The sequence below is a fragment of the Chrysemys picta genome, chromosome 5, assembly GCF_011386835.1.
Source record: "Chrysemys picta bellii isolate R12L10 chromosome 5, ASM1138683v2, whole genome shotgun sequence".
Taxonomy (NCBI): domain Eukaryota; kingdom Metazoa; phylum Chordata; order Testudines; family Emydidae; genus Chrysemys; species Chrysemys picta.
The window spans coordinates 30670951-30696152 of NC_088795.1; the positions used below are offsets into that span (position 1 = coordinate 30670951).

The following is a 25202-nucleotide window of genomic DNA, read 5'->3' on the forward strand; positions in this document are numbered from 1 at the left end:
TAGACAGAAGCAGGGGGGAGAAGAGATGGAGTTTTAGTTGAACCCTGCTGGGTGTCAGTGTCACAGTCACAGTGTGAATGCATGAGAATGAAATAACTGCACTTTTGTTGTGCTTCCCAGCAAAGGATCTCAAAACACTTTACAAAGACTGGCTAACAGAACCGCACATCCCCTCTGGGTGCTGTGCAGATGAAAGAATGAGACCCAGGAGTTCTGTGACTGACTTTCTCAAAATCAAACAGCAAATTAGGCATCAAATAGCTGGGAATCTCAGAGCTAGATTTAAAAAAGAAAATCATAGAATCATAGAATCATAGATTATAGGACTGGAAGGGACCTCGAGAGGTCATCGAGTCCAGTCCCCTGCCCGCATGGCAGGACCAAATACTGTCTAGACCATCCCTGATAGACATTTATCTAACCTACTCTTAAATCTCTCCAGAGACGGAGATTCCACAACCTCCCTAGGCAATTTATTCCAGTGTTTAACCACCCTGACAGTTAGGAACTTTTTCCTAATGTCCAACCTAGACCTCCCTTGCTGCAGTTTAAACCCATTGTTTCTGGTTCTATCCTTAGAGGCTAAGGTGAACAAGTTCTCTCCCTCCTCCTCATGACACCCTTTTAGATACCTGTAAACTGCTATCATGTCCCCTCTCAGTCTTCTCTTCTCCAAACTAAACAAACCCAGTTCTTTCAGCCTTCCTTCATAGGTCATGTTCTCAAGACCTTTAATCATTCTTGTTGCTCTTCTTTGGACCCTTTCCAATTTCTCCACATCTTTTTTAAAATGCGGCGCCCAGAACTGGACACAATACTCCAGCTGAGGCCTAACCAGAGCAGAGTAGAGCGGAAGAATGACTTCTCGTGTCTTGCTCACAACACACCTGTTAATGCATCCCAGAATCATGTTTGCTTTTTTTGCAACAGCATCACACTGTTGACTCATATTTAGCTTGTGGTCCACTATAACCCCTAGATCCCTTTCTGCCGTACTCCTTCCTAGACAGTCTTTTCCCATTCTGTATGTGTGAAATTGATTTTTCCTTCCTAAGTGGAGCACTTTGCATTTGTCTTTGTTAAACTTCATCCTGTTTAACTCAGACCATTTCTCCAATTTGTCCAGATCATTTTGAATTATGACCCTGTCCTCCAAAGTAGTTGCAATCCCTCCCAGTTTGGTATCATCCGCAAACTTAATAAGCGTACTTTCTATGCCAATATCTAAGTCGTTGATGAAGATATTGAACAGAGCCGGTCCCAAAACAGACCCCTGCGGAACCCCACTCGTTACGCCTTTCCAGCAGGATTGGGAACCATTAATAACAACTCTCTGAGTACGGTTATCCAGCCAGTTATGCACCCACCTTATAGTAGCCCCATCTAATTTGTATTTGCCTAGTTTATCGATAAGAATATCATGCGAGACCGTATCAAATGCCTTACTAAAGTCTAGGTATACCACATCCACCGCTTCACCCTTATCCACAAGGTTCGTTATTCTATCAAAGAAAGCTATCAGATTGGTTTGACATGATTTGTTCTTCACAAATCCATGCTGGCTGTTCCCTATCACCTTACCACCTTCCAAATGTTTGCAGATGATTTCCTTAATTACTTGCTCCATTATCTTCCCTGGCACAGAAGTTAAACTAACTGGTCTGTAGTTACCTGGGTTGTTTTTATTTCCCTTTTTATAGATGGGCACTATATTTGCCCTTTTCCAGTCTTCTGGAATCTCTCCCGTCTCCCATGACTTTCCAAAGATAATAGCTAGAGGCTCAGATACCTCCTCTATTAGCTCCTTGAGTATTCTAGGATGCATTTCATCAGGCCCAGGTGACTTGCAGGCATCTAACTTTTCTAAGTGATTTTTAACTTGTTCTTTTTTTATTTTATCCGCTAAACCTACCCCCTTCCCATTAGTATTCACTATGTTAGGCATTGCTTCAGACTTCTCGGTGAAGACCGAAACAAAGAAGTCATTAAGCATCTCTGCCATTTCCAAGTTTCCTGTTACTGTTTCTCCCTCTTCACTAAGCAGTGGGCCTACCCTGTCTTTGGTCTTCCTCTTGCTTCTAATGTATTGATAAAAAGTCTTCTTGTTTCCTTTTATTCCTGTAGCTAGTTTGAGCTCATTTTGGGCCTTTGCCTTTCTAATCTTGCCCCTGCATTCCTGTGTTGTTTGCCTATATTCCTCCTTTGTAATCTGTCCTAGTTTCCATTTTTTATATGACTCCTTTTTATTTTTTAGATCGTGCAAGATCTCATGGTTAAGCCAAGGTGGTCTTTTGCCACATTTTCTATCTTTCCTAACCAGCGGAATAGCTTGCTTTTGGGCCCTTAATAGTGTCCCTTTGAAAAATAGGTTATCACAGTGCTGTTAGTCATCCTCATGGAAAAATTAAGGCAGGTCACACATTTTCTGTCACCATTGACTTTTGCTTAAACAAAGTTTTCCATGGAAAGCGTCTGTTAAACATGGAACATTCCAACTAGTCAATTTGGGGTCCAAACTTCTTGGTTTTCTTTTTTGATGAAAAGTCAAAATTTTCCATGGAGGAAAAATTTCTGCATAGCTCCATAAAAATATAAACATAGCTCAGGTTTAAGTGATGAATTTTGGAACAGGAGTGCTCTCATGTAAGCCTATTAGAAAATTCCAGATTTCATAATACATTATGTGAATACATAAGTTATTCACTTATCTGTGAAAGATACGTCTAGCAAAGACAAGGGACTGGGACTATCTGGATACAATTCCAAGCTCTGCTACCAGGTTCTCTCTACCTCAGTTCATCATTGGTCAAATGGGGATAATACTACTTCTCTACCTCACAGGAGTGCTGCCAGGATAAATTCATTAATATGCAGCTAGTTTCGTCTACTACAACATCAAGTGGCCTAAGGACATTGACTGATAACTAGAAGAGTTCAATAACCTCTGGATTTGTCATCAGAAAAAACCCCAACACCAAAAACTTAAAATTTTTATTTTCAGATTGGACAACATGAGCTTCCACAATGCCGAGCTAAAACAGGAAGCTCTCTCCTCTTCTCACACAATATGCCATGACAGCTATCACAGCACAAGGACTTTGGCCTTGATAATAAATTCATAAAAGGTGGAAACACTATTTTGCTATGCTGAATTTGCAACATTTGGGTTCAGAGTGAAGTCTAACCCAGCCACTTTGGTCTAGGTTCTTTTTCTGCCCTAATTTTACCCCCTTAAGAGGTCCCTTTAATTGGAAATTGGAGGGAAATCTGTCAAAACCCCACATCATCTGTACCCTATATACACACACAAGCCAATGGGGTTGTTTTGTGTCAAATATTTCAAATAGCTTCTGTGCAGAGGATCAACCATGATTATAGAAAGTACAAACCTCCTCTGTCCCCCGCCCTCCCGACTAAGCATTACCTATTTTCCCAATTAGATCAGAGATCAAATGGTACATTACCGCAGTACTTCCCTTTGGCAGCCATTCCTACCGTAATGCAGGTATGACTCCCTGTGTAGAAGTCCCTTCCCACCAAATTCTCAGTCAAAATACCAGTTTTTTGAGACCGCGATCTTTACACCCTGCCAGCCGGCAGCGTGCAGGGGAACTATCAGAGTCTTAATGACTTTGAGGAATCTAACCTTAAAATTTAAGGGGAAAAAACATCAAGTGAATTTAGTGCTTATAAGAGATGCCACTTCAACATCCTGAATTCCTCAGACTTTAATTAGACCTGCACATTGCTCAGCACCTTTCAAAAATCAGGTCTCTTATTTTGGTGCATGAGTAAAGATTCAAAGGCGAGTTAGGCAATCACCACATACACATACCCACACCCACCCAGACCTTCGCCCCTGATAGATGTGTGTCTATGCATGACCATGCTTTCTGCAGCAGCAATTTTTCTTTAATAGTTATAGAGCAATTATTTCTTAAGCAGCCACGTTTATGGGCATTCATTGGCATTCTTAGCTGTAGTGTAATAGTGTAATAGCATGGTAGATTTTTTTTTTTACTTAGATTGTAAGCGCTTTGGGGCAGAGAGTATCTTTTTGTTCTGTGTTAGTACAGCACCTAGCACAGTGGGGTCCTGGTCCAGAACTAGTGCTCCCCCCATGCAAATCACAATAAATAATAACTAATAAATAATAAATTCAGTTACAATAGAATGAGTGTCCTTTTTGCAGTGTGACTGAACTGGTTGTTTTTAGTAGTGTTTTACCATGCATTCCACTTGCCTTTTATGATCAAGGAAGTTTCATGCCAGTAGGTTCAAGCACTAGAAAACCTAATTTTGGCATAACACATCCGTTCTTTACCCTTGACAATATCTCCATGATCAGTGGCAGAATCAGTTAATCCAACCTTTAGTCCTTGTACAACTAACTCAGTGTGTTCACTGAATTGTACAAGCAAATGTGTCGTTTTTCTCTCTAAATATATTAACACAAAGCTCTGCCATTGCATAGTAATATGGCTGTTTTGTTGAGGGACAGCAGGGATAGGATACAGGGACGGTATAGAATGCCCTACTGTGGGTAGTAACGTGGCCAAGCCTGTTTTTTGGAAGCTAAGCCATGTCCGTAATGAAACGGTTCTTTTCTGTGCTGCTACCGTCAACTAGCTCACTTAGGCTCCAGTAACCGTACCTATATTTGATGTAATTAGTGGAGAAAATGTTTTACTAATGGCAAAATCATATCATGAGTCTGTATACTAACATACTACAGGACCCTTGTCTTTTAACACTGCTTAGGGTGACCAGATGTCCCAATTTTATAGGGACAGTCCTGATATTCAGGGCTTTTTCTTATGTAGGTGCCTATTACCCCTCACCCCCTGTCCCGATTTATCACACTTTCTATCCAGTCACCCTAACACTGCTTCAGGTTCATTCCCATAATTTCCACTACATGTAAAGTTTGTCCCACGGCCTTTTAAGTATTTGGAATACATTTAAACTTTTCTTCTCTAATGTCTCAGGAACTATGAGCTGCTTTCTAGCAGCTCTACAACATGTTATTCATGATGGTGACCAGGAAAATGGAACAGATTGAAATCTTTGGAAAATGAGAGGTGGGTTCCAGCATTTGATTTTCAAGAATTAATATGCCATTGTAAGAAATAAGAGCCCACTGCCTCCAGAAACACTTTGGTCAGTATTTCATGTAGTTCAGACTTAAGTCTGCACATTCCCACTGACTCTGCTTTGGGCTGCTGTTGCTCAGATCAGGTCCAGTTCAGCAGGCCCCAATGCAGCCTTTTCCCATTTCCTCCATTGCCCAAGGCTACTAGGAAATCCAAACAAGAATGTTTAACTTCCAAATGAGACAGATGCCAAGAGCAAGTGTTCTACATATAATATTGTTGGCACACCTTAAATGTCCAATTGCTGTTCTTCGTTCAGCTGAGCTTCCACAAAAAACAAAGTTGAATGACGTGTGCTTTATTGCAAGTGACACTACTGTGTAAAGTATGCAAAAGAAAATCAGACAAAGTCATTTTAAAAAAAAGAGGTATCGCATGTCTGTGCAAATACACTGACTTATTTGAAGGTCAACCATTTTAGTCATTAAAATGGTGCAGACTATATTAATAGAGAAATGTGATAATCTCTTCATTATTTGCCTTTTGTACTATGAATTTCCATTGAAAACTTCAGCTGAAAGTTTCATAAGTCACAAGCTCCAGCCTCCATCAATGATGAGCTCGTTGCCAGTCATGTAGGCAGACTGAAATCATAAGAAGAAGAGTAACTATCATTTATTACTAATAAACAGAAGAAAAGGCTAACAATTAGTGAAGTCAATTTAACAAAAACATTTCCTCTATCTACAAACAGTCCTTTAATCTCCACAAATACAACAGTGGCTCTGAAAATTTCAAAGGATTAAGAACCTTAAAAACTAAAACCTTTTAGCTACCACATTGGGCGGTTGCAAAGTGACAAATCATTATCACACGGCTTTAGGACTTCTGACTCTTACAGATGGTAGGCACAAATGTGTCATGGAGGGACCAAATGAATGCTCAGAAGGTGGAGTTATGACATCTGGCCTGCAGCCATATCACTTGGCACTGAGAAATCATTAATTCTCATAGGCTAAGCAGGATCTGACCTGGTTAGTAAGTTAAAGGAGCGATCTACAAGAAAAACCCAGATGGTGGAGGAAGTGGTGTTGATGATTGAGTAGGCGCTCTTTCCTCTGGATCAATACCAAACCATATTGAGTTCAGAGCTAATACTGAAGTCCTGACCACATATGGGCAAAGATCCAATTAATAATAAGCTCTACCAATAATATCAGACTGATAGGATTAGTCTGTGTGTGGCCAACATGAACTTTGAGAAAGTGACAATTGACAGAAATATTGGGACACAAACACTTTCCTCAAGCGATTCTGCGGGGCTCAGAAAGATTGTCCTGACTACTGGGCAATTTCCATGGCATCTAGTCCTATTATGTGTGCTGTTAAACTACTGTTGGTGCTGTTTGTGGCCAGGTTTGGGTCTACTATGTGCCCTGTGCCCTTACTATATCCTCTGGATGTAGCCTCTCTAGATGGGGAGAATTTGTAGTTCAGACATTTGTAGCAGAATGATATGTTCCTGCATCTTCATTTTACATCATCACTTGAGGGTGACTGATTGTTTTGAGGATGATTAGGGCCCCAAAGCTATAATTATTATTTATCCTTCCCTGAGAGATCTGTCTCACCCAAACATTTTGTTGTTGCATACTGTATTCAGGTTACAGATCCACTGACCCTACTGTACTGAAGGTGGTGTCACCTGTGGTGGAAGCAAAGCAACTTTGTGGGGGCAATGGAAAAGGACTCCATACCACCCAGCCCCCCATAGAACTGTGCCATGCACAGCCAGTTTGTTCAGAATGCATGCAATGTCCAGAATATGGTCCTCAGTAAATAATAACTTAACCTTCACTTTCACTGCCCGGAAGTAGTTCACTGTTTGTATCTTGGGCTAGACTCAAAGTATGTCAGTCTTCTATTACTGCAGTAATCTGTCTCCAAGACTGTGTAAGCATCTGCAAAATAGCTTCCCTCTACTGAGAAGCCACAAGATGGGGTGGGATTCTGTGGTTCACAACAGATTTTGTTGTACAGTACTTACTTCGTCAGAGGCCAGATACACAAAGAGGTGGGCCACTTCTTCAGCAGTAGCCATCCTACCAGTCTTCTGTCTAGCCAGAAAGTCTTTCAGGGCCTAGAGATACCAGAACATTCCATGCATCACCGCTACACACTGAAATATGTAGCCATGATGACTTTGTGCTACATTAAAAAGCTATGTGGTCAGACGGCCACAAGCTCATAACATGATTACTGTGCAGATAGTACATATGATGCCCAAAGAAAACACTGACTGGGTGACTTAGGGTACATCTTCACAGGGATAAAAAATCGTGGCTAGCCTAGGTCAGCTGACAGAGGTTCACAGGGCTTGGGCTCCCGGGCTGAAAAACTGCTGTGCAGACTTTTGGGCTTCGGCTAGAGCCTCAGCTCTAGAGGACACTGCGAGCCCATCGTCTGACCTGGGCCAGTCACGGCCATGCTGTGGGTCTTTTATCCCTATGCAGATAATACTATTAGTGGTCTAAGCTTCAGAGTTGCAAAACACCTCAGTACCCTGGAACCTGCGGTTTAAATTCCAGTAAGGTCGACTCAGCCATTTCTCCTTTTGCAGCAGACAGAATTCTGTGCAGAGGTCCTGCAGATGAGAACCTAAGACCTCAGCTGAGTGTTTGCCAAAATTTTCCTCTCCTTCACTGTTGTGTAGTTTACTGCACATCAGTTTGTTGCTGCCATATGTCCAAGAAGTGGCTGTATTGTATTGGTGCTGTAGACATAGTATATGATTGTAAAATATTTGGGAAGGTGGCAGGATGAAATGGACTGTGGTTTTCTTTAGCATAGTGTCATGGAAGGACCTGCTGATGCCACTCTGAGCACCAGGTGACCAAGCAGCCAAAGCACAATCACTGCTGTTGCTAGTTTTGAATACTCAGATTTAGGCAGAAATGCTGTTCAGTTTTACCCAAATTCTTTAACATAATTTAAATTTGTGCATGCACACAGCTAAGTAGCCTGCTTACCTGTTCTGGGTTGGGCCTGGCTTGGATCCTCTCCCGTAGAGATGGAGTGTCAACAGTTCCTATGCAAATGTTCAAAATTTAAAACAAATACTCCACCGTACTGAACATGAGCAGTCATGACAAAGGACTTCATCACCATTAATCCTGTTATTTATACACTGCCATGGCTGCATAGCACTTCATAACAAGATTGGGATAAAGTTTTCAAAAGGGTCTAAAAGATTTAGGACTCTAAATCCCACTGACTTTCAATGAAGGACTGACTCTTAAGTGGCTGAGAGTCATTTCTGAAAATGGAACTTAGTAGCCTAAGTCATAGAAGTGCTTTTGAAAAAATGTTACCCACAGCTAACAAAAAAAATAAAATAATAAAAAAAAAAGAGCAACATCCCTTCCCCAGTGTTTACAGTCTAAAACTATTAATGGAAATAGCAAAATGTTAAAACTGCCTCACTATTCTGGATGGTGACAAAGAGAATCTTTATACTGATAGTAATCTACGCAAGAGGACACTAGATGATTTATTATCATAAAGTATTTTGATGGCAGCTCACTTCCTTAAGCAATTTTACTGTGCTGATCATCACCAGGGATAGGTGATGCAGCTTTGTTTGATGCCACCGAACGTTCACAAATTAGAATACAAATCAATAGTTCAAAAATAGATTGTGGCATTCTCTTGGCTTAGAGAGATACTATAGTCGTACAATGTGGACTTCTAGTTACCTATCTCAGGATATCCTCCCATTCCATTGCAGTGACTAGGCACCTATGTGGGGAAAGATCAGCACAAGAGATGGGGTTTCATTTGAACTGAGGGGGCGTAGAGATTACCACTAGTTTGAGATTAGCTTTTAATTGCAGAGAGTTTGGGAAATGGTCCTTGATTTGTGTAGTATTTTATTTCTCTCCAATGTTGTTGTGAGTGGGGAGGAATGGAATTAAGTGGGAAATCAGTATTGTGATGAAGTAGCCAATACTTGAGAACTCTCTGGGAATAGCTTCAACCTTTATATTCCAGGCATGTGTTTCATCTCTGGTCTGAGATGATCTTCGGCTTGCACAAGAGGTTGCACAGATAGAAATTCTTAATTCTGCCAGGTTACAAAAACTCCCTATTAAGATCTTCTACAGCAGCAGGACTAGCTTTCTCCCTTGGCATTGGCAAAGAAATTAGCTTTTGCTTGGCTGCTCACGTAACGCCAACAGACCCCGGTTGTCGGTGGGCGGGATCTCACCTGGGGCCTCTGGAGCTCAGTGCATGAACCTCTACTGCATGGGCTAAAAGCCAACTGACTATTAGCTATGGCTGTAGAGCAGTCTCTCTCTCTCTCTCGTCTCTAGATGGGACAGAACACCACACCCAGGAGGTGTGTGGGTTACACTCACACTTACATAATTCAGGTGTTCTTTGATGTGGGTTTGTTGCTCAGCTTTGAGCACTCATGCATAGAGGGGAAAGCATTCCACAAAATTACCAGTGCTTCACTTGGCCAATTAAAAGTTATTTTAAGGGGGAAGCAGTCTTCCAAGATTGCCTCATTCCTCCTTTCTGTTGCCCCTCTTTCCCAAAGTACCACTCCCCTCCCATTATGCAGATCTATTCCCTTTGTCAAGGAGGAAGGATGAAGCACCTTCTTGAATCTGTGTTGGTTTCTTCAGTTGGCTATAGAGGCACTTTAGACCAATGTAAGGTGCTCCTTCCACACCATGGACTGAACATGCTGCCTCTCCCAGGCTCCTAGGCTCTAGTAAGTGGGTTATCTGTTTGTTAATTATTAAAAGGTGATGCTGGTGGGATGTGAAGAACCATGCACAATTCATGATGTGCAAAGAGGTCTGCAAGTTTTCTGATTTCTCACCCAGAGTTTCACCCCAAGTCCTATATGAAGAAACCCCCAAAGCTCAACAGGAAACTCAGATGAAACCACAAAGTTTATGCCTGTTTTCAAGTTGAAAAGACATTGAGTTTTGCATGGCTGCAGCGGAAACCCCAAACTGGCTTAAGGTCACTTAGAACAGTACCAGTGTTTTACATATGGTTTGGGGGACTTACTTACACAGGCCCTGATCACCTAGAACTCCAAGTGAAATGAGAGGAAACAGCTGATGCTCATCACCTATGAAAATCAGGCCTTTTGTCCGATTTCGCCAGTTTGGGGTTTAATGAAACCCCACCGCAAATTACTATTAAAATATATATTCACAGCTCTAGTTTGGATGCTTAAAAATAAAAAGCAGGTTAGATTGGGTAGGTGTGCACGGACACACCTGTGGTATGTGTCCTTGTGGTTGCCGCTGCCATACTAACTTCACTAGACTCTCAGCAGGCATGCCAGCCCACCTCACTGGCTTTTACATCACCCAGATCTAGTCACATCCAATTTTGTCTCACAACAGCAAGACATCAGGAATGAGGCAATCGTACTTTCAGCATTCCTAATCAGCAACTAAAAGCACCATTTCCCCCTTCGTCCCCCAATCTGCTTCTCTAAGTTGCAACTTTCACGTCCAGATAATAACTGGGATAATACACCATCAAGATACTCTGGGTATATGTAGGTGTGCTTTTATAGGCCACAGAGATTGTAATGCTATAAAAATAGCAATTCTTAATTTTACATTTCAGGAAATGCCAGAAGAAAGTCTTAAATGTGGTTTCTCCCTTGACTGCAGATGCCTTCAGCGGCTGTTTGCAGGTGGTTGGGCTGTTTTCAAGTTTCATTTTCTATCAACAACCTCAAACTAAATCTGGAGCATTAAGTAGGCCAGGTGGCGTGCAGCTTTGAGCTAATGCTAAAGACAAACCTGTGTTTTTTCAGTGTCAGCTCCAAGTTTACAAAATGCTGCAAGGATTTACTTACCCGGACATATGCAGTTGCATCTGATGCCTTGTTCAATGAAATCAGCAGCTACAGACTTGGTTAGACCAATAATTGCTGCCTTTGAAGTGCTATACACACATCGGTTTACAACTCCTGAAAGAAGAGGTTAGCGTTAGGGTAACACGAAGACCAAAGAAAATGGTCACATTCCCATATGGATCTGCTTTTGGGATCTAGAATTTTCTGGATGGCATCTTCTTGAGCAGAGGCTGAATGACAGGCTGGCTAGAGTGCTGATTGCTAGCCAAAGGAATCCGCATGAGTAGAGTGCCGTTCAAGAACCAGGATACAGCAATGTACTGACCAACAGCACAGAATGAAAATATCTGAGGAAGTAGCCTAGGAAGTTTATTTTAAAAATTGCATAAAGATTTATAAAGGAAAGGGAACGATCTGCCCCTCACACACAGAGCTCTTGTTGGGTAACCCTTATGCAGTTGGTACTAAGGAAGCAGTGAAAAACAAGAAAAATGAGATATGTGGCATGGTACCACTAAATGAGGCAATAAATTGTATCAGTCAAGGTTGCTTGGGTAACCTTCAATCTCCCCTTCCTCCCACCCCACCCCCAACCTCACCCCCTGGTCTTGTGCATATTCATTATTATATGGTCTTTAATTACATGACCACATACTGTTTTTCCCCACAGTACCCCTACCTCATTCACGGCACAGTGGATAGTGCTCACTGGGTGGGCAGCTGTGACGTTGTGCAGTCTATGTGGTTTTATAAAAACATGATAATAAGTGAATATAACGTAACTGGGATATGCTTCATGCAAAAGGTCTCTTGTAAGGTATCATTACAAAGCTTATAATCTACTGAGTGTGATCATCCGATTTGTATAAATGTACCACTCTTGTATCTAAAACTAGAAATATAAAATATAACTCTGAGGGCCTATTGTATTTATGTAAAGTGTGGGCCATTAATGGTGGTTTGGAATCTTGATGACTCCCATTAACCAGGACCATTGTCTGCAGATGGCTGTGTTTTACCTGTGAGTCTTCCTGTATATGTGTGTGCTGGCATTGGGCAATGAAGTCTTGCAGTGACATGTGATCATGTCACCTGAACTGGAATCCATCTTTAACCTGGTGCTTTTCCAGTGAGGGGGGTGGAAACCCAGAGGGACAAAGGGTTCCCGCCTTATGCAAAAGATATATAAAGGGGTGGAACAGAACAAAGGAGAGAGAGGAGCCATCATGAAGAATCCCCTAGCTATCACCTGAGCTGGAACAAGAGCTGTACCAGGGGAAAGAATTGTGCCCAGGCCTGGAAGGTGTCCAGTCTTAGAAAAAACTTACTGAAGCATCTCTGAGGGTGAGATTATCTGTATTCAGTTTGATTAGGCATAGATTTGCGCATTTTATTTTATTTTGCTTGGTGACTTACTTTGTTCTGTCTGTTACTACTTGGAACCACTTTAATCCTACTGTCTGTATTTAATAAAATCACTTTTTATTTAGTAATTTACTCAGAGTATGTATTAATACCTGGGGGAGCAAACAACTGTGCATATCTCTCTATCAGTGTTATAGAGGGCAAACAATTTATGAGTTTACCCTGTATAAGCTTTATACAGGGTAAAACAGATTTATTTGGGTTTAGACCCCATTGGGAGTTGGGCATCTGAGTGCTAGAGACAAGCACACTTCTGAGAGCTGTTTTCAGGTAAACTTGCAGCTTTGGGGCAAATTATTCAGACCCTGGATCTGTGTTGGAGCAGACGGGAGAGTCTGGCTCAGCAAGACAGGGTGCTGGAGTCCTGAGGTGGCAGGGAAAACCGGAGCAGAGGTAGTCTTAGTACGTCAGGTGGCAGCTCCCAAGGGGATTTCTGTGATCCAACCCATCACAGCAGCTATTCACAATTTCTTTCATCCTGATCATTCAAACCTGTGGCTCCATGCCTTATTTACTGCATACCATGCAAACTTGCCCTGAACACAGAATTTTTAATTTACTCATTGGCTTTTCTATGGTACTATCATTGTAGCAACTTAGTTCTTTATAAAGATTAATCAATATTTCTTTGCACAAAACCCCAGTGAGGTGGTATCATCATCTCCATTTTACATACGAGGAACTAAGGCACAGAGATTAAAGCCAAACTGTCTAAAGTGTCACTTAAATGTTGGGTGCCCAATTGGAGATGCCTAGGGCCTGGTTTTTCAGAGTACTTGGCATTTTATAGCCCATCCTACGTTCAGAGCATAGCTCCGCCTGACCTCAGTTGCAGTTGTGAGTGCTCAGCACTTCTGCAAATCAGGTGTCAAGTTGGATACCCATAAAATGAGCAACCCACAGTGGCTACCTGTGCCCAGCATCATATAGGAATTCCGTGGCAGAGACCGGGTAGAATCCAGTTCTCCGGGGTAGCACTCAGCTTCCTAAACCACAGAGGAATCCTCTCCCTCATTCACTGCACCCTTCAACTTCTGCAGCAAACGAGGCAGGGGCCCTACAGACAACAGCCCCCTTTGCGGCACAGCTCCGTTTTATCCCCAGAGCACTGTCCACCCTGTTCACCGAATGAGGTGGGAGTCCTGTGAGAAAAACTGCATGTGATCATGTAATTAAAGACTACATCATAATGCTTATGCACAAAGAGGCCAAAAGAAGATTGCATTTGTGTATTCAGTCCCATCCCTCTTAAAATAGGCACTTTCAAATTTGGACTGACGAAATATTATTCTACAGGTTCAGAATGTCAACCTTGGACACGACCTAGGAATATCGCAGGCACATATATGACAAAACAATCCTCTAGCAAGTCTATTACCTTTAATGCTGGATGCCACAGAAGACATGTTGATAATGTTTCCAGATTTCTGTGCAAGCATCTGCAAAAAAACCCCACAACCACCATCAAGCCATTCAAACAAAAGCTATTCTGCCGTATGGGGACTTGTTCTACCAGCCTTCCTCACATTAAGTGGTATTTTATTCCACAAGTAATTTCTCAGATTTGCAGGCCAAAATACTACCCCAAAGGGCAGCATTTGGTTCCTGCTTCACAGCTTCGAATTAGTAACCCAGTCAGGTCAGTCTTAAGTATGTCACATTTTGAGATCTCATTTTCATCAATAGTAATACCCACTTTTTTACTATGTACTCATGTAGAACCTACCTATAAACAATGCATTAAACCTCAGAACCCTCCTTTGAGCTAGGTAGGTATTTTAGAGATGGAGAAGCAAAGGATCAGTGACTGCAAGTCATATACAAAATCTGTGCCAGAGCTAGAAACAAAACCCCCTTTCCCCGATTCACAATTAACATAATTAATACTCGCTGGAACCGAGGGTTTCAGGAAAGCAGGATTGGGATTGTATCATAATCACTGCAGGGTGCATCCTGTTCACTTTGGTGACAGCCATCCTTGGGCTATTTTGGCCTTCCAGTATGTTTCCTGTAAACACCTCAGCCTGTGGCCCATGAGTTTGGCCCAGAACGTGGTGGTTATGTCACAAACAGGAAGCATCCTCAAGCTATGGTATAATCATACAGGTGAGTTGTTTATCTAATGGGATGAGTACTCCCCTATTGAAGTAGCGTGTTGTCGATGGTATTGAACAGCTCTGCAAGATAGCTTCCTGTTGTGGGTATGGGGGAGAAGTCGCACAATTACATCTGAATGTTTACAAATATTTTTGTAGAGACTGTGTAGCCTTATTGTCTGGGTGCGTGTTGTAGGGTATTGCTTTCCCATGCTCTCTGTTACTGCGCTGCATTTGAAAATGATTCTAAATACAAATTGTACAGTTTAAAAAACCTGAATTAACTTTCTCTATACACTAGTCTGAAAGGTTAGGCTCTAAACCAGGACTGCATTAAAGCAGTCCTCAGCACAATATGATATGAGGGCCCTGTGTGGCCACATCCCCACATTTTCACCCACCGTCACGCTCTGATAGTGCCTATGACTTAATTCTGCCCATCTTGAAACACACCGCAATGTTTTTTACACTAAGGAGCATTGTAGACAGAGCCTTACCTTTGGAAGGAACGTCTTGATCATTAGATACATGCTGTGGACGTTGAGGTTCATTGTGAAGTTCCAGTCTGTCTCCTCACATTCCAGAATGGTTCCGTGATGGACAAAACTGGATTAGGTGCACAAAAAGCAATGGATTATTTCCTGTGCCTTTTCTGTATAATTTACATTTTTTCTCCTGCTCCTCTGGAATAACTACCTCTCCAATCAAGCAAGGTTGGACAAGACTCTTCAGAGATTATAATGCAACATTCAGCTTGCACAAGTTTCCTATAACTAGTATATGTAGTTCAAGACAGTCACAATAAGCCACCATATGCATATGTAACCCCCACACCTCCAGGGTGTGGTGTTCTGTCCCATCTAGTGACACTGAGACCACTTGGAGAGAGATAAAATGAGTTTGCTCTACAGCCTTAGCTAACAGCCAGTTGGCTTTTAGCTCATGCGGTAGAGGCTCATGCACTATGCTCCAGAGGTCCCAGGTTCAATCCCGCCCGCTGACAACCGGGGTCTGTTGGTGTTACACATAGATAAAGATTTGGTAATAGGCAGAACTAGTCATAAAAAAAGGGTGTCCCTGAAATCATCCATCAAAATTATTGGTCAAAAATTGACATTTGAAACATTTCAGTGACCGCTAGTACTGTATAAAGATATTTTTATTTTGATTTATCTTTTCCAAGGTAAAAAACAATGTATGATGTGAGCTCTCCAGTTCTGGAGAAGATAATGGCTTTATCACCAACATATCCAATGAGGTGATGATGAAGGGTGCCTGAAAGAAAGCCCTTGAAACTGAAGGCCTCTCTCTGCAGAATAGGAAGAACACAGTCAGTGTTACACTCCCCCCACACTGGTCTGCCACTAGTGGTGAGAATGTAATTCAGTCTCCAGAGCCAATGAGTATGCAGACACCAGAAACACCTTTGTGAAACGGATATACAAAAAATCAAACGAAATACCTTTGGGGAATAAACACTGGAAGGAGAAGGGAGTTTAAAACAATAGGCTCTAGTTACCCTGCAACATTACAGAGGACATCAATCCTTTCAATCTCCTTGGCCAGATTTTCTATTTGTTCTCTGCTGGTGACATCCAGCAACCGTGTTTGAATGCCTATAAAAACAAAATGGTTTTATTTTGCTTTGTTAAAAATTAATAGCCTGATTTTCAGAGGAGCTGAGCGCCTGCAGTTCCCATCGATGTCAGTGGGAGTTCACAGGTGCTGAGCAGTTCTGAATATCAGACCATAACATGGGTACCCTTGGGTACTATGGCCTTTTACCCCCACCACCCAAAAGCCACACTGTTTTGTTAAATTGTCCCAATACTGAATTGCTATAATAATAAGATCATGGAGTGCTAGTCAAGAGCCAAGAGGGGAGTTAGAAAAGACCACTGATGTTATTGTAAGAGAAGAACAACCACACGAGCAGGTGAGCTGGTATCTTCTGAAAAGTGGAGCTAATTCCAATACACTCCCATTTCACAGAAACTCAGCCCACCAAAGCACTCATCACCATGAATTACAATCATTACACGGCCACAACAAACTCACTGGCCAATTGTAGCCACAGCTCAGGTCCCTGTTACCTAGCACTGTAATCATTATGGGTGTCACACAGACCACATGCACTATTTTATTTGGAACCAAGAGGACTATGAGCCAGGCTGGTACAATTCATTAATGAGGAATAAGTGACTTGTGTAAGTCATTAGTCATCTTGTTACCTGGACGGGGTGAGTCATAACTATGCTAAATGGGAGGGGGAAGTACATATGTTTGATTGTCAAAGCCCTCAGGGTGTGCACATAGTGTGGGAAATGTTGGCTAGTTTTAAAATGTACACAATGTGATGTCGATGTCTTCGGAATTAACCTATCAATATTTATAAACAAAAAATGTTTATTTTGGAAAAAATATTCATCCACCTTCCGAGCTGTTTAAAGAGGTTGCTTGGGGCCCTTTCCTGTGTGATTTAAATTTAACTCTCACACGCACAGGCAAACACAGTGGATTCCAAAATGGAGATTGCGGTGACTCTCTTCTAAACACTTTACAGTAGAGCCAGCCCCACTGTAACATTGTTACCTTAAGGCAGAAAGCACAGAATGCCATCTGCCGGCAGAAATGCAAACAGCAAAAAAATGAAACACCCTAAATTCACAGCTGATCTCCAGAAAGGCATGCCACTATTCTAGCGCCTTCATGCAAACAACGCCCATTAAATCACCATGATTCATTTCCTGTGCACTGCTGAAAATACATTATTTTGTGGTTTTATCATCCACACCTATTTACACAGAGTTTAATAGCTACTGTGATGCTAGCCTGGTTGAGTGGAAAAATGCTGATGGAAACGAATAAATCATTCTCCACTGGAAAAACCTGCATGTCCTGAAGCCAAACTGACAAATTCATGTACATGTTCTAAAACATCTCTGGAAATTTCTCTAGGAAATATGTTAGCAAGAAAGCTAACTTCTCCCTGGTAGGCTGACTAACAGTGGTGTCTTCTCTTCTGTATTAAGTTGAAAGTCCGACATATTCTAATTCCAGTCCTCAAAGGAAGAGTTGGGATTTAACAAATCATATGTCTGAAGTTCCTTTTCCCAAGACTTAGAGGGGTAGGGACTGCGCAGAACTCTGATTCCACTTCCCGGTGTTCCTGCCAGCACAACTGGCCTGATGTGTCAGAAAGTAAATAACCCTACTCAGTTTGAGAATTCATGAAATTCTGAAAGGATGAATTGGAAATTCCCCAGAATGCCATGAGTCACCCAGAGGCTGTTCACAGTAAGTCTGGCTAAGAGATTGTTATTCAGCCTTCTCAATGTCAGGAATGTATGTAAGGACTAGTGATCACTTTTATTCACTGAGTTAATTTGGAAGTATTTTCATGCTGTTTCATTGTGTATATAGGATAGATTTCACCCATAGTTTTTATGTTAGACATAAAAATAAACTTGTGTTACGATTTCCCTGCCTTGTGTCTAACTAAGGAACAATGATGTGAGTTTGTGCCCATGAGTAGTCGATTCATACTAGTATAGTATCCAGGGCCGGCTCCAGGATTTTGGCCGCCCCAAGCAGCCAAAAAAAAAAAAAAAAAAAAAAAAGCCGTGATCGCGATCTGCAGCGGCAATTCGGCGGGAGGTCCTTTGCTCCCAGTGGGAGTGAGGGATCGTCCGCCGAATTGCCGCCGAATAGCTGGACATGCCGCCCCTCTCCGGAGTGGCCGCCCCAAGCACCTGCTGATCAGGTAGCTATTCCTGAGATATACCCTTTAGTACAAGGGAACCCTCATGAGCACCTTACCAGGCTGGTGCCTGGAGCCGGCCCTGATAGTATCAGCAGGGAGAGAACTCTTAGTCCTGAGAATTTATACAAATGTAGTAGGGGGTGATTTAGTGACAGTGTAATTCACATTTAAAAGATACACCAATTCACACTAGTGAACAACTACGTTGCCATTAATGCCATTAGTTGGTCAAACTGAAATGCAGAGCACTAAATCTGATTCTTATTTAGCTAATGAAGTGAGTTCTATAGCTCAAAATGATAGAATTTCATGATTTTAGCACTAACATACCAAAGCTCAAGTCCCATGATTGAAACAAGAGGTAGTTAGACTTGTCAGCCAACCCAATGGCCAGGACAAGTCAGTGAAATGGATGCTATTGAGAGAAGTGGCAGCAGTTAACAGCTTCACTAGTGCCTCGTAAAATCAGATGGATGGGGTTACTCCATGTACCCAGTACATCCTTTTTGAAATGCTGACGTTTCAGTGGAAAATTTGCACTCAAACACCAAGCCTCCACATTCTGCTACAGCAGAGAAAAGACCAGATACCAGCACGAAGGAGTAACTTGCATTATTACAGTTTCTACTGCCTTTAGAATTCTATATTGTCCTGAGATGAAATTTGTACAAGCAGCTTACAAAATACACAAAAGAGTTGGACTTAAGTCTGTTGTAAAGCATTTACCTGAATACTCCTCCAGTTCTTGCAGCTTGGACTCACTGATGTCTGTAGCAATGACCTTTGCTCCCTCTTTTGCAAAAGCCTGAACAACACAAGCAGAAGGAACCATTAACGTTTAGATATTTTAGGGTTTACCAGTAATAAAGGCTGCCTTCTCCTTTCACTTCCATCTTGGACTGAAAAAGGAGCTGACTGAAGGCAGTGAATCGCTTGCTTTTTGTGTGCGTGTATAACAAAATTATCTGTATCTATACTTGGCTACATAGCCAAACACCCTGGTTTCAGCTGAGTGTACACAGGAGAGAGGGGAACAGAACTTATGATGTTTATCCCCCAAACCAGGAATCTGTAATTAAAGCAGCGGGTCCTGTTACTTGACCCAGTTGAAGGAACAGATATACACCAGAGTGTGCTTGATACACTGTCTCTAGTAAGGGCAGCACCTGTACTAGACAGTAGGTTACAAACGTGTAGGGCAGTAGTCCCCAACATGGTGCCCACGGGCGCCATGGCGTCTGCCGGGGCATTTATGTGCGCCCGCCTACTGACAAGAGAGCGCTTCCGCCAGACAACCCGCCGCCGAGAGTGCACTACTTAGAGAAACAACTTATTAATGGTTCTGTTCACTACATTCAACAGAATCAGGTAGCTATTCCTGAGAGATACCCTTTAGTACAAGGGAACCCTCATGAGCACCTGTGTCTATTGAGAGAAAACTACTTGCTCTGCTCCTCAGAGTGAGTTGTTGACAAGTGACTGCTATACAACAGACTCATCTGCTGATCACAGAAGCAAGAAGCTCTCAGAGACACACTATCCCCACTAAGTGGCAGCAATGCAGTTTCTGAGAGTACCTATCTACAACTGTGGTGCATCTCTAGGAGGTCAGGTATGCCACTTCCATCTGTAGCTTATTGCATATTTACAAAGCAAATTCATTAGGAAAAGGAATGTGTTTTACAAATTAACTATTCCCAGTGAAAGGGTGTTTTAATGCAAGTGACAGGATTAGCAGTCCCCCGGCAAAGCCTGTGAAAATCAAAGTTTGTGACAACTAGGTATCTTTCATTGCATGTCTCATGCTAGCTTTGCTAGTCCCTCTCTATAATTCACCACAGACAAAGCCATCTTTGGAGAGTAGAGCTGGGCAAAAGTAGAGAAAAATAGCAGAACCCAGCCGAGAAGATCTTGGGGAAGGCTATTTATAGACTAGCAGGGAATTTTGACAATGTGACTCTTGAATGAATTTTTCCAGAATGGAAGCAAGGCATCTCATGGTGTAGCAGTAACATTTTTTTTTCCATGTGCTTTTCACGGAAAAGTTGAAGGACTTGGCTTTTGATTTAATTTCCAGTTTGATAACAAAAGACAGTTCAGTACAGGTATCATTGGGCTAATCAAAATAGCAAAATAGCAAAGCTAGCAAGGAACTAAGAGGGGAAAAAAGAAGAATGAAGCTTTCCAGACTTACTATAGCAGCTGCTCGTCCGATCCCGTGTGCGGCTGCAGACAGCAATATTACCTTCCCATCAAGCCGACCCATGCTGCCCCCTGTAGGTATTTAAACATGTTCTGTGACATCTCTCAAAAGGAAAAGGAGTTAACACCAGCTCCAGAGAATCAAAAACAGATGAATTCTATAACTGAACAGGTGACTCGCAGCATCTATGACTAGAGAGAACTGGAGAGTGCCTTGTTCTTCCCACAAGATAAGAAAAGTTTTCAGTATGCCTATTTCATACATTGGATTATAAAATGAGAACTTTTAAAGCAAAAGCTTTAAAAAACAGGACTTGCCTGATCCCTGTAGGCAGATCGGAGTCTCCAGTGCCCTTTAGCAGAGTGTAACGTCATCAGCAAAATGCCTGATGGACTACCACACTGAGCAGTTGAACACTGTACAACAAATATTGGCATCATCACATTGGATGTGCAATCAGTCTGAGCTGTGGACTGTTTCTCAAGAGACCAAGGATCTGAGATCAGAGTTGAAAACTGAGGGAGAATTATCATGCCAGACCTCCTGGTTATCTCAGCCATGGCTTTATTTTAGAGGTGTCCCTTCAATAAAGGGAAGCTACGATATGTCACAGGCATTTTGTCATTAGTTAATAACATCAGCAGAACAAATTCAGGGTGGGATTTTCAAATATGCCTAAGAGATTTGGATGCCCCATGTCCATTAGAATTTAATAGGAATTAGGTGTCCAAATCCCCTTGGCAGGTTTGAAAGTCTCAACCTTAAATTGATGTGAATAATATATATACTTTTGAGAAGCGAGATGAAATGAGTCTGCACCCCTGGACTTCAGATTAATTTGATACTATCCTGAAATGCAGACTTTTCAGCACTTCTGTAGGAAGTTGTAGGATTATTTTGATTGAAATAAATATCAGAAGTTAAAAGTGAATTTTAATGCCTATTACAAGTAGTAAGTGTACTTATGACCAGCCAGTGTGGGTAGGATGTGTGCGTGCAAGCTCCCCGATGTTCTGGGACTCTCTGCAGTTCTGGGAAGGCTTACCAGCTACCAGTTAAACCAAGTTGGTGGCTTTCATAAAGTCCAAGCTTCCAAGGCCAGAAGGGACCATTGTGATCATGTAGCCTGACCTCCTGCATAACACAGGCCATAGAACTTCCCCAGAATAATTCCTAGCTCATAGGCTGAGTGAATCAAGTCTGTCTACAGAGGTGTAATGTGATAGCTTTTGAAAACCCCAACTGATCAATTTGAAAATTTCAGGGAATGTTCTGGGTATCAATGGGAAGAACACTATTAATTTTGGTGAGACTCCAAAAACCAGAAAAGCCTGATTTCCACTGATTTCACAGATAGCCCATTTGGTGCTGTAGGCAAAGCTCTCTGGTGCCCTCTGTACTGCCTATACAGATCACAGACAGCAGCTTCCTAGGCACTACAGAGCTGTATACCCAGCCAGGCCCCTGGGCAGTGCTGGGGTCCTCAAAAGAGAAGTCCCAGAACTCATGGAGGTGCTGGCCATGCACACCGCGAGGCAGGGGCAAAATCTCCTCTCATTTCAGTGTTGCCAGTTCAGTGATTTTGTCGCTCAGTCCAGCAGCGTTTTAGGTCTGCTTGAGATTTTTTGAGTTTTGCCTCAACAAGTCGCTAAACTGTGACCTTTAATCAAATCTGGTGACATCCTGGTGATGTTGCTACATCTAGCGACAAAATGGCTAAACTGGCAACACTGGATAGAAGGTGGTGAGAGCTATGAGGGGGAGGGGAGGATGCCGAGGGGGACTGAGGGTTAGGCAAGGGGAGGGCAGAGGATATATTGCAGGTTAGGAATAGGGGGCAGAGAAGGGGTATATAGTATTTGGGCAGAGAGCTGGGGGCAGGAAAGGGGAGATATTGGGGTCTGGGGAATGAGGATATTGGGACTGAGGGCAGGGGGATATTGGTTGTCAGGGGAGAATAAGTGGCTTGTAATTGGTAGGGAGAGAGAGAGTGATCAGGGAGTCATGATCAGCCAGAAGAGCGGGAGCCTAGACAGTGGGCCTGTGTGCTCTGTGTGGGAAGACTGGAGGGTCCCTGCTCCCTTGCAGGGAGCTAAGTGGCTTGTGTGGGGGTAGCTCTTGGCTGCTCCCAACTGCTGGCCCCAGAGAGCTCGGCTGTGGGATGCTTCTCCAGGATGTGCAGTACAGCCCCTACCCCTCGCCCAGTCAGGGCTTCCTGTATCTGGAGGTGAAGATGCCGGGTAGAGCGGTATGAGCAGATGGAGAGATGGTGGCTGAGCCAGGTCCAGACTCTGGAGGGTCCCCTTTGGCCCAGGCTCCCTGCTCTGGAAGGAGATGGCCTCTGGGTAATCAAGCTGCCTGCCATTACTCCTTCTGGAATGGCCCAGATGCAGAAGAGGCAGAGGAAGCAGCATAAGGAGATGGTGCCTCTGCCACACAGTATGGACCATCATCTCTCCTTCCAGAGCAGGAAGCAGAGGTCCAGACCTGACTCTATGTTCCAGAAGGAGAGATGGTGGCTCAGGAATTAGAATTATTGGAACACTGTCCCAGCGCCTCCAAAAATGTACCAGAATGTCATTCTGGAGTATCCCAGAACGGCTCAAGCACTGTCCCTGGCTTCCTCCCACTCCGGCCAGCTCCCACCTTACTTCCCAATTGCACTAAAAATAAGTTGGATAATGCACAGAGCTCAGCCAACATGAGCAATGAAGCGTGAAGCCCTACCAATAATGTGGTAGCTTGGCAGCCTATATGCTCATTAGGAACTAAACTGATAATATCCGGTAATTTTGCTTTTGATTTAGGCCAGATTTTACACCATGTCTCCAGCTATCAAGGCTTAATGCACTAGGATACTGCCCATTTCCCACCACTAGAGAAACAAGAGCATGTAAGTATATAAACGTACAAATCAGTTTCTCAACCTCCTAGTCACAGCTTTTCTGACTGTTATTCCAGGTGAAACTAACAGGATGAAACATACGAGGCTGAATAAAGCCACCCACCTCAGGATCTCCACAGGCAGCTTTTAGGGTTTACCGACCCTTGTACCGGAGAAAAGGACAAGGTTTCAGAGTGCATGCTGGGTGCTGTAGTTCTGCTGGTGAATTGCTGTTCAAGACAATACCGTTCCCTGTTGAAAAGTTGAGATGCTGCCATCTAGTGAGGCTTGGGATATAAAAACAGTTATTCAGAGTAACAGCCGTGTTAGTCTGTATCCGCAAAAATAAGAACAGGAGTACTTGTGGCACCTTAGAGTCTAACAAATTTATTGGAGCATAAGCTTTCGTGGACTACAGCCCACTTCTTCGGATGCATATAGAATGGAACATATATTGCAAGGCACTGCATTTAGCCGTATGGAATGGAAATCCATGGACCTCTTGTATATATATCTCCTCAATATATGTTCCATTCTATATGCATCTGAAGAAGTGGGCTGTAGTCCACGAAAGCTTATGCTCTAATAAAACAGTTATTGTAGCTCAAGAGAAGAAGTGAAGATTGTCAGCTTTACCTGGCAATTACTCTAAACAACAACAAAACAAAACCCAACCAACCAAAAACAAACAGTGAACGAGTATGCTTTCCCCCAGTAATTTGTATTGACTGTATATCAGTCATCAGCATCCCAAAGAGAAAAGAATACACAATACATATGTAATAAAATTTTGCTGATAGAGCAACAGAACGAGATGCAGAGGATGCTGCATGGATTCCAGGAGAGGCAGCAAACAGAATGACGAGCCCCGTTGGGATGGCAGGAGGCACAACAGTGGGCAGGGCCTGCTCCAGGAACCAGCCCACGTGCTTGGGGCAACACCTGGAGGGGGGCGGCGCTCCGGCTCCGGCCGCCGGGGAGAGCGGAGCCGCAGTGGGCTCGCCACCGGGGGAGAGCAGAGCCCCGGCCGGGCTCGCCGCCCTCTCCCCGGCGCTCTGGACGCCTGGGAGAGCGGAGCCCCAGCCGGGCTCTCTGTCCTCCTCCCGGGGCTCCGGCCGCCAGCGGAGCCGCAGCAGGCTCACCGCCCTCCCCCCAGCGCTCCGGCCGGTTGGGGAGAGCGGCCCGCGGCCGGGCTCGGCGCCCTCCCCTGCCATGCGGAGGGCAGGGGGAGGCTTTTTTGCCTTGGGCGGCAAAAAAGCCAGAGCCAGCCCTGACAGCGGGTATTTCAGGAGTGGTGAAGGAACGGATCCAGGTACAGCAGCAGTTAATACAGAATGTAACAAGTCCTGCCTCGGGGAAAGAGAAGCTGGGAGCGGGGGTGCTGGGACTCTGAGGAATGGGCTCTGGGGATGATCCTGACATGTTCCTATTGACTTTCAAAAGAATTATGACTGGTGTGGGCTGGGTTAAAGGATTATGGGCCCTATGCTTAGCCCCTTATCTGGTGGCAGAAACCCAAGCTGCTTATATATCAATGAGTGAGAAGCAGGCTAAGAACTACAATGTGTTAAAGGCTGCCATATTGGACCATGTAGGCTTGGCAACTAAAAGATACCAGCAGAAATTTAGAACAGGCAGGTGGACTGATGGGGTAAGGCTGAGAGAGTTTGTGCAGAAGTGGAATGATTGGGCCAACTGTTGGCTAAGGCTGAGAGAACAAAATGTGGAAGCGGTCCTGGAAACTGTGATATTAGAGCAGTTTATGCAGAATCTCCTGGATACCACTAAGGCCTAGGTGAGGATACACCAACCAGAGAAAATGGAGGCAGTAATAAAACTGGCAGA

General features: G+C 43.3%; 1 protein-coding gene across 2 annotated transcripts; it reads right to left on the minus strand.

The window, feature by feature from the left end:
- Positions 1–5435: 5435 nt before the first annotated feature.
- On the minus strand, positions 5436–23599 carry BDH2 (3-hydroxybutyrate dehydrogenase 2). 2 transcript variants are annotated; one of them, XM_005287864.4, is made up of 10 exons: positions 23482–23599; positions 20465–20544; positions 18997–19075; positions 16027–16123; positions 15005–15113; positions 13790–13850; positions 10987–11100; positions 8123–8181; positions 7141–7233; positions 5436–5737 (listed from the first exon to the last, which is right to left on the minus strand). In XM_005287864.4, the coding sequence occupies exons 2-10, from the start codon at positions 20534–20536 to the stop codon at positions 5684–5686; spliced, it is 738 nt and encodes a 245-aa protein (XP_005287921.1). In that variant the 5' UTR covers positions 20537–20544; positions 23482–23599; the 3' UTR covers positions 5436–5683. The 2 variants fall into 2 exon arrangements, with proteins under 2 accessions (XP_005287921.1, XP_042715903.1); XM_042859969.2 differs by having other exon boundaries at positions 23385–23520.
- Positions 23600–25202: the final 1603 nt, after the last annotated feature.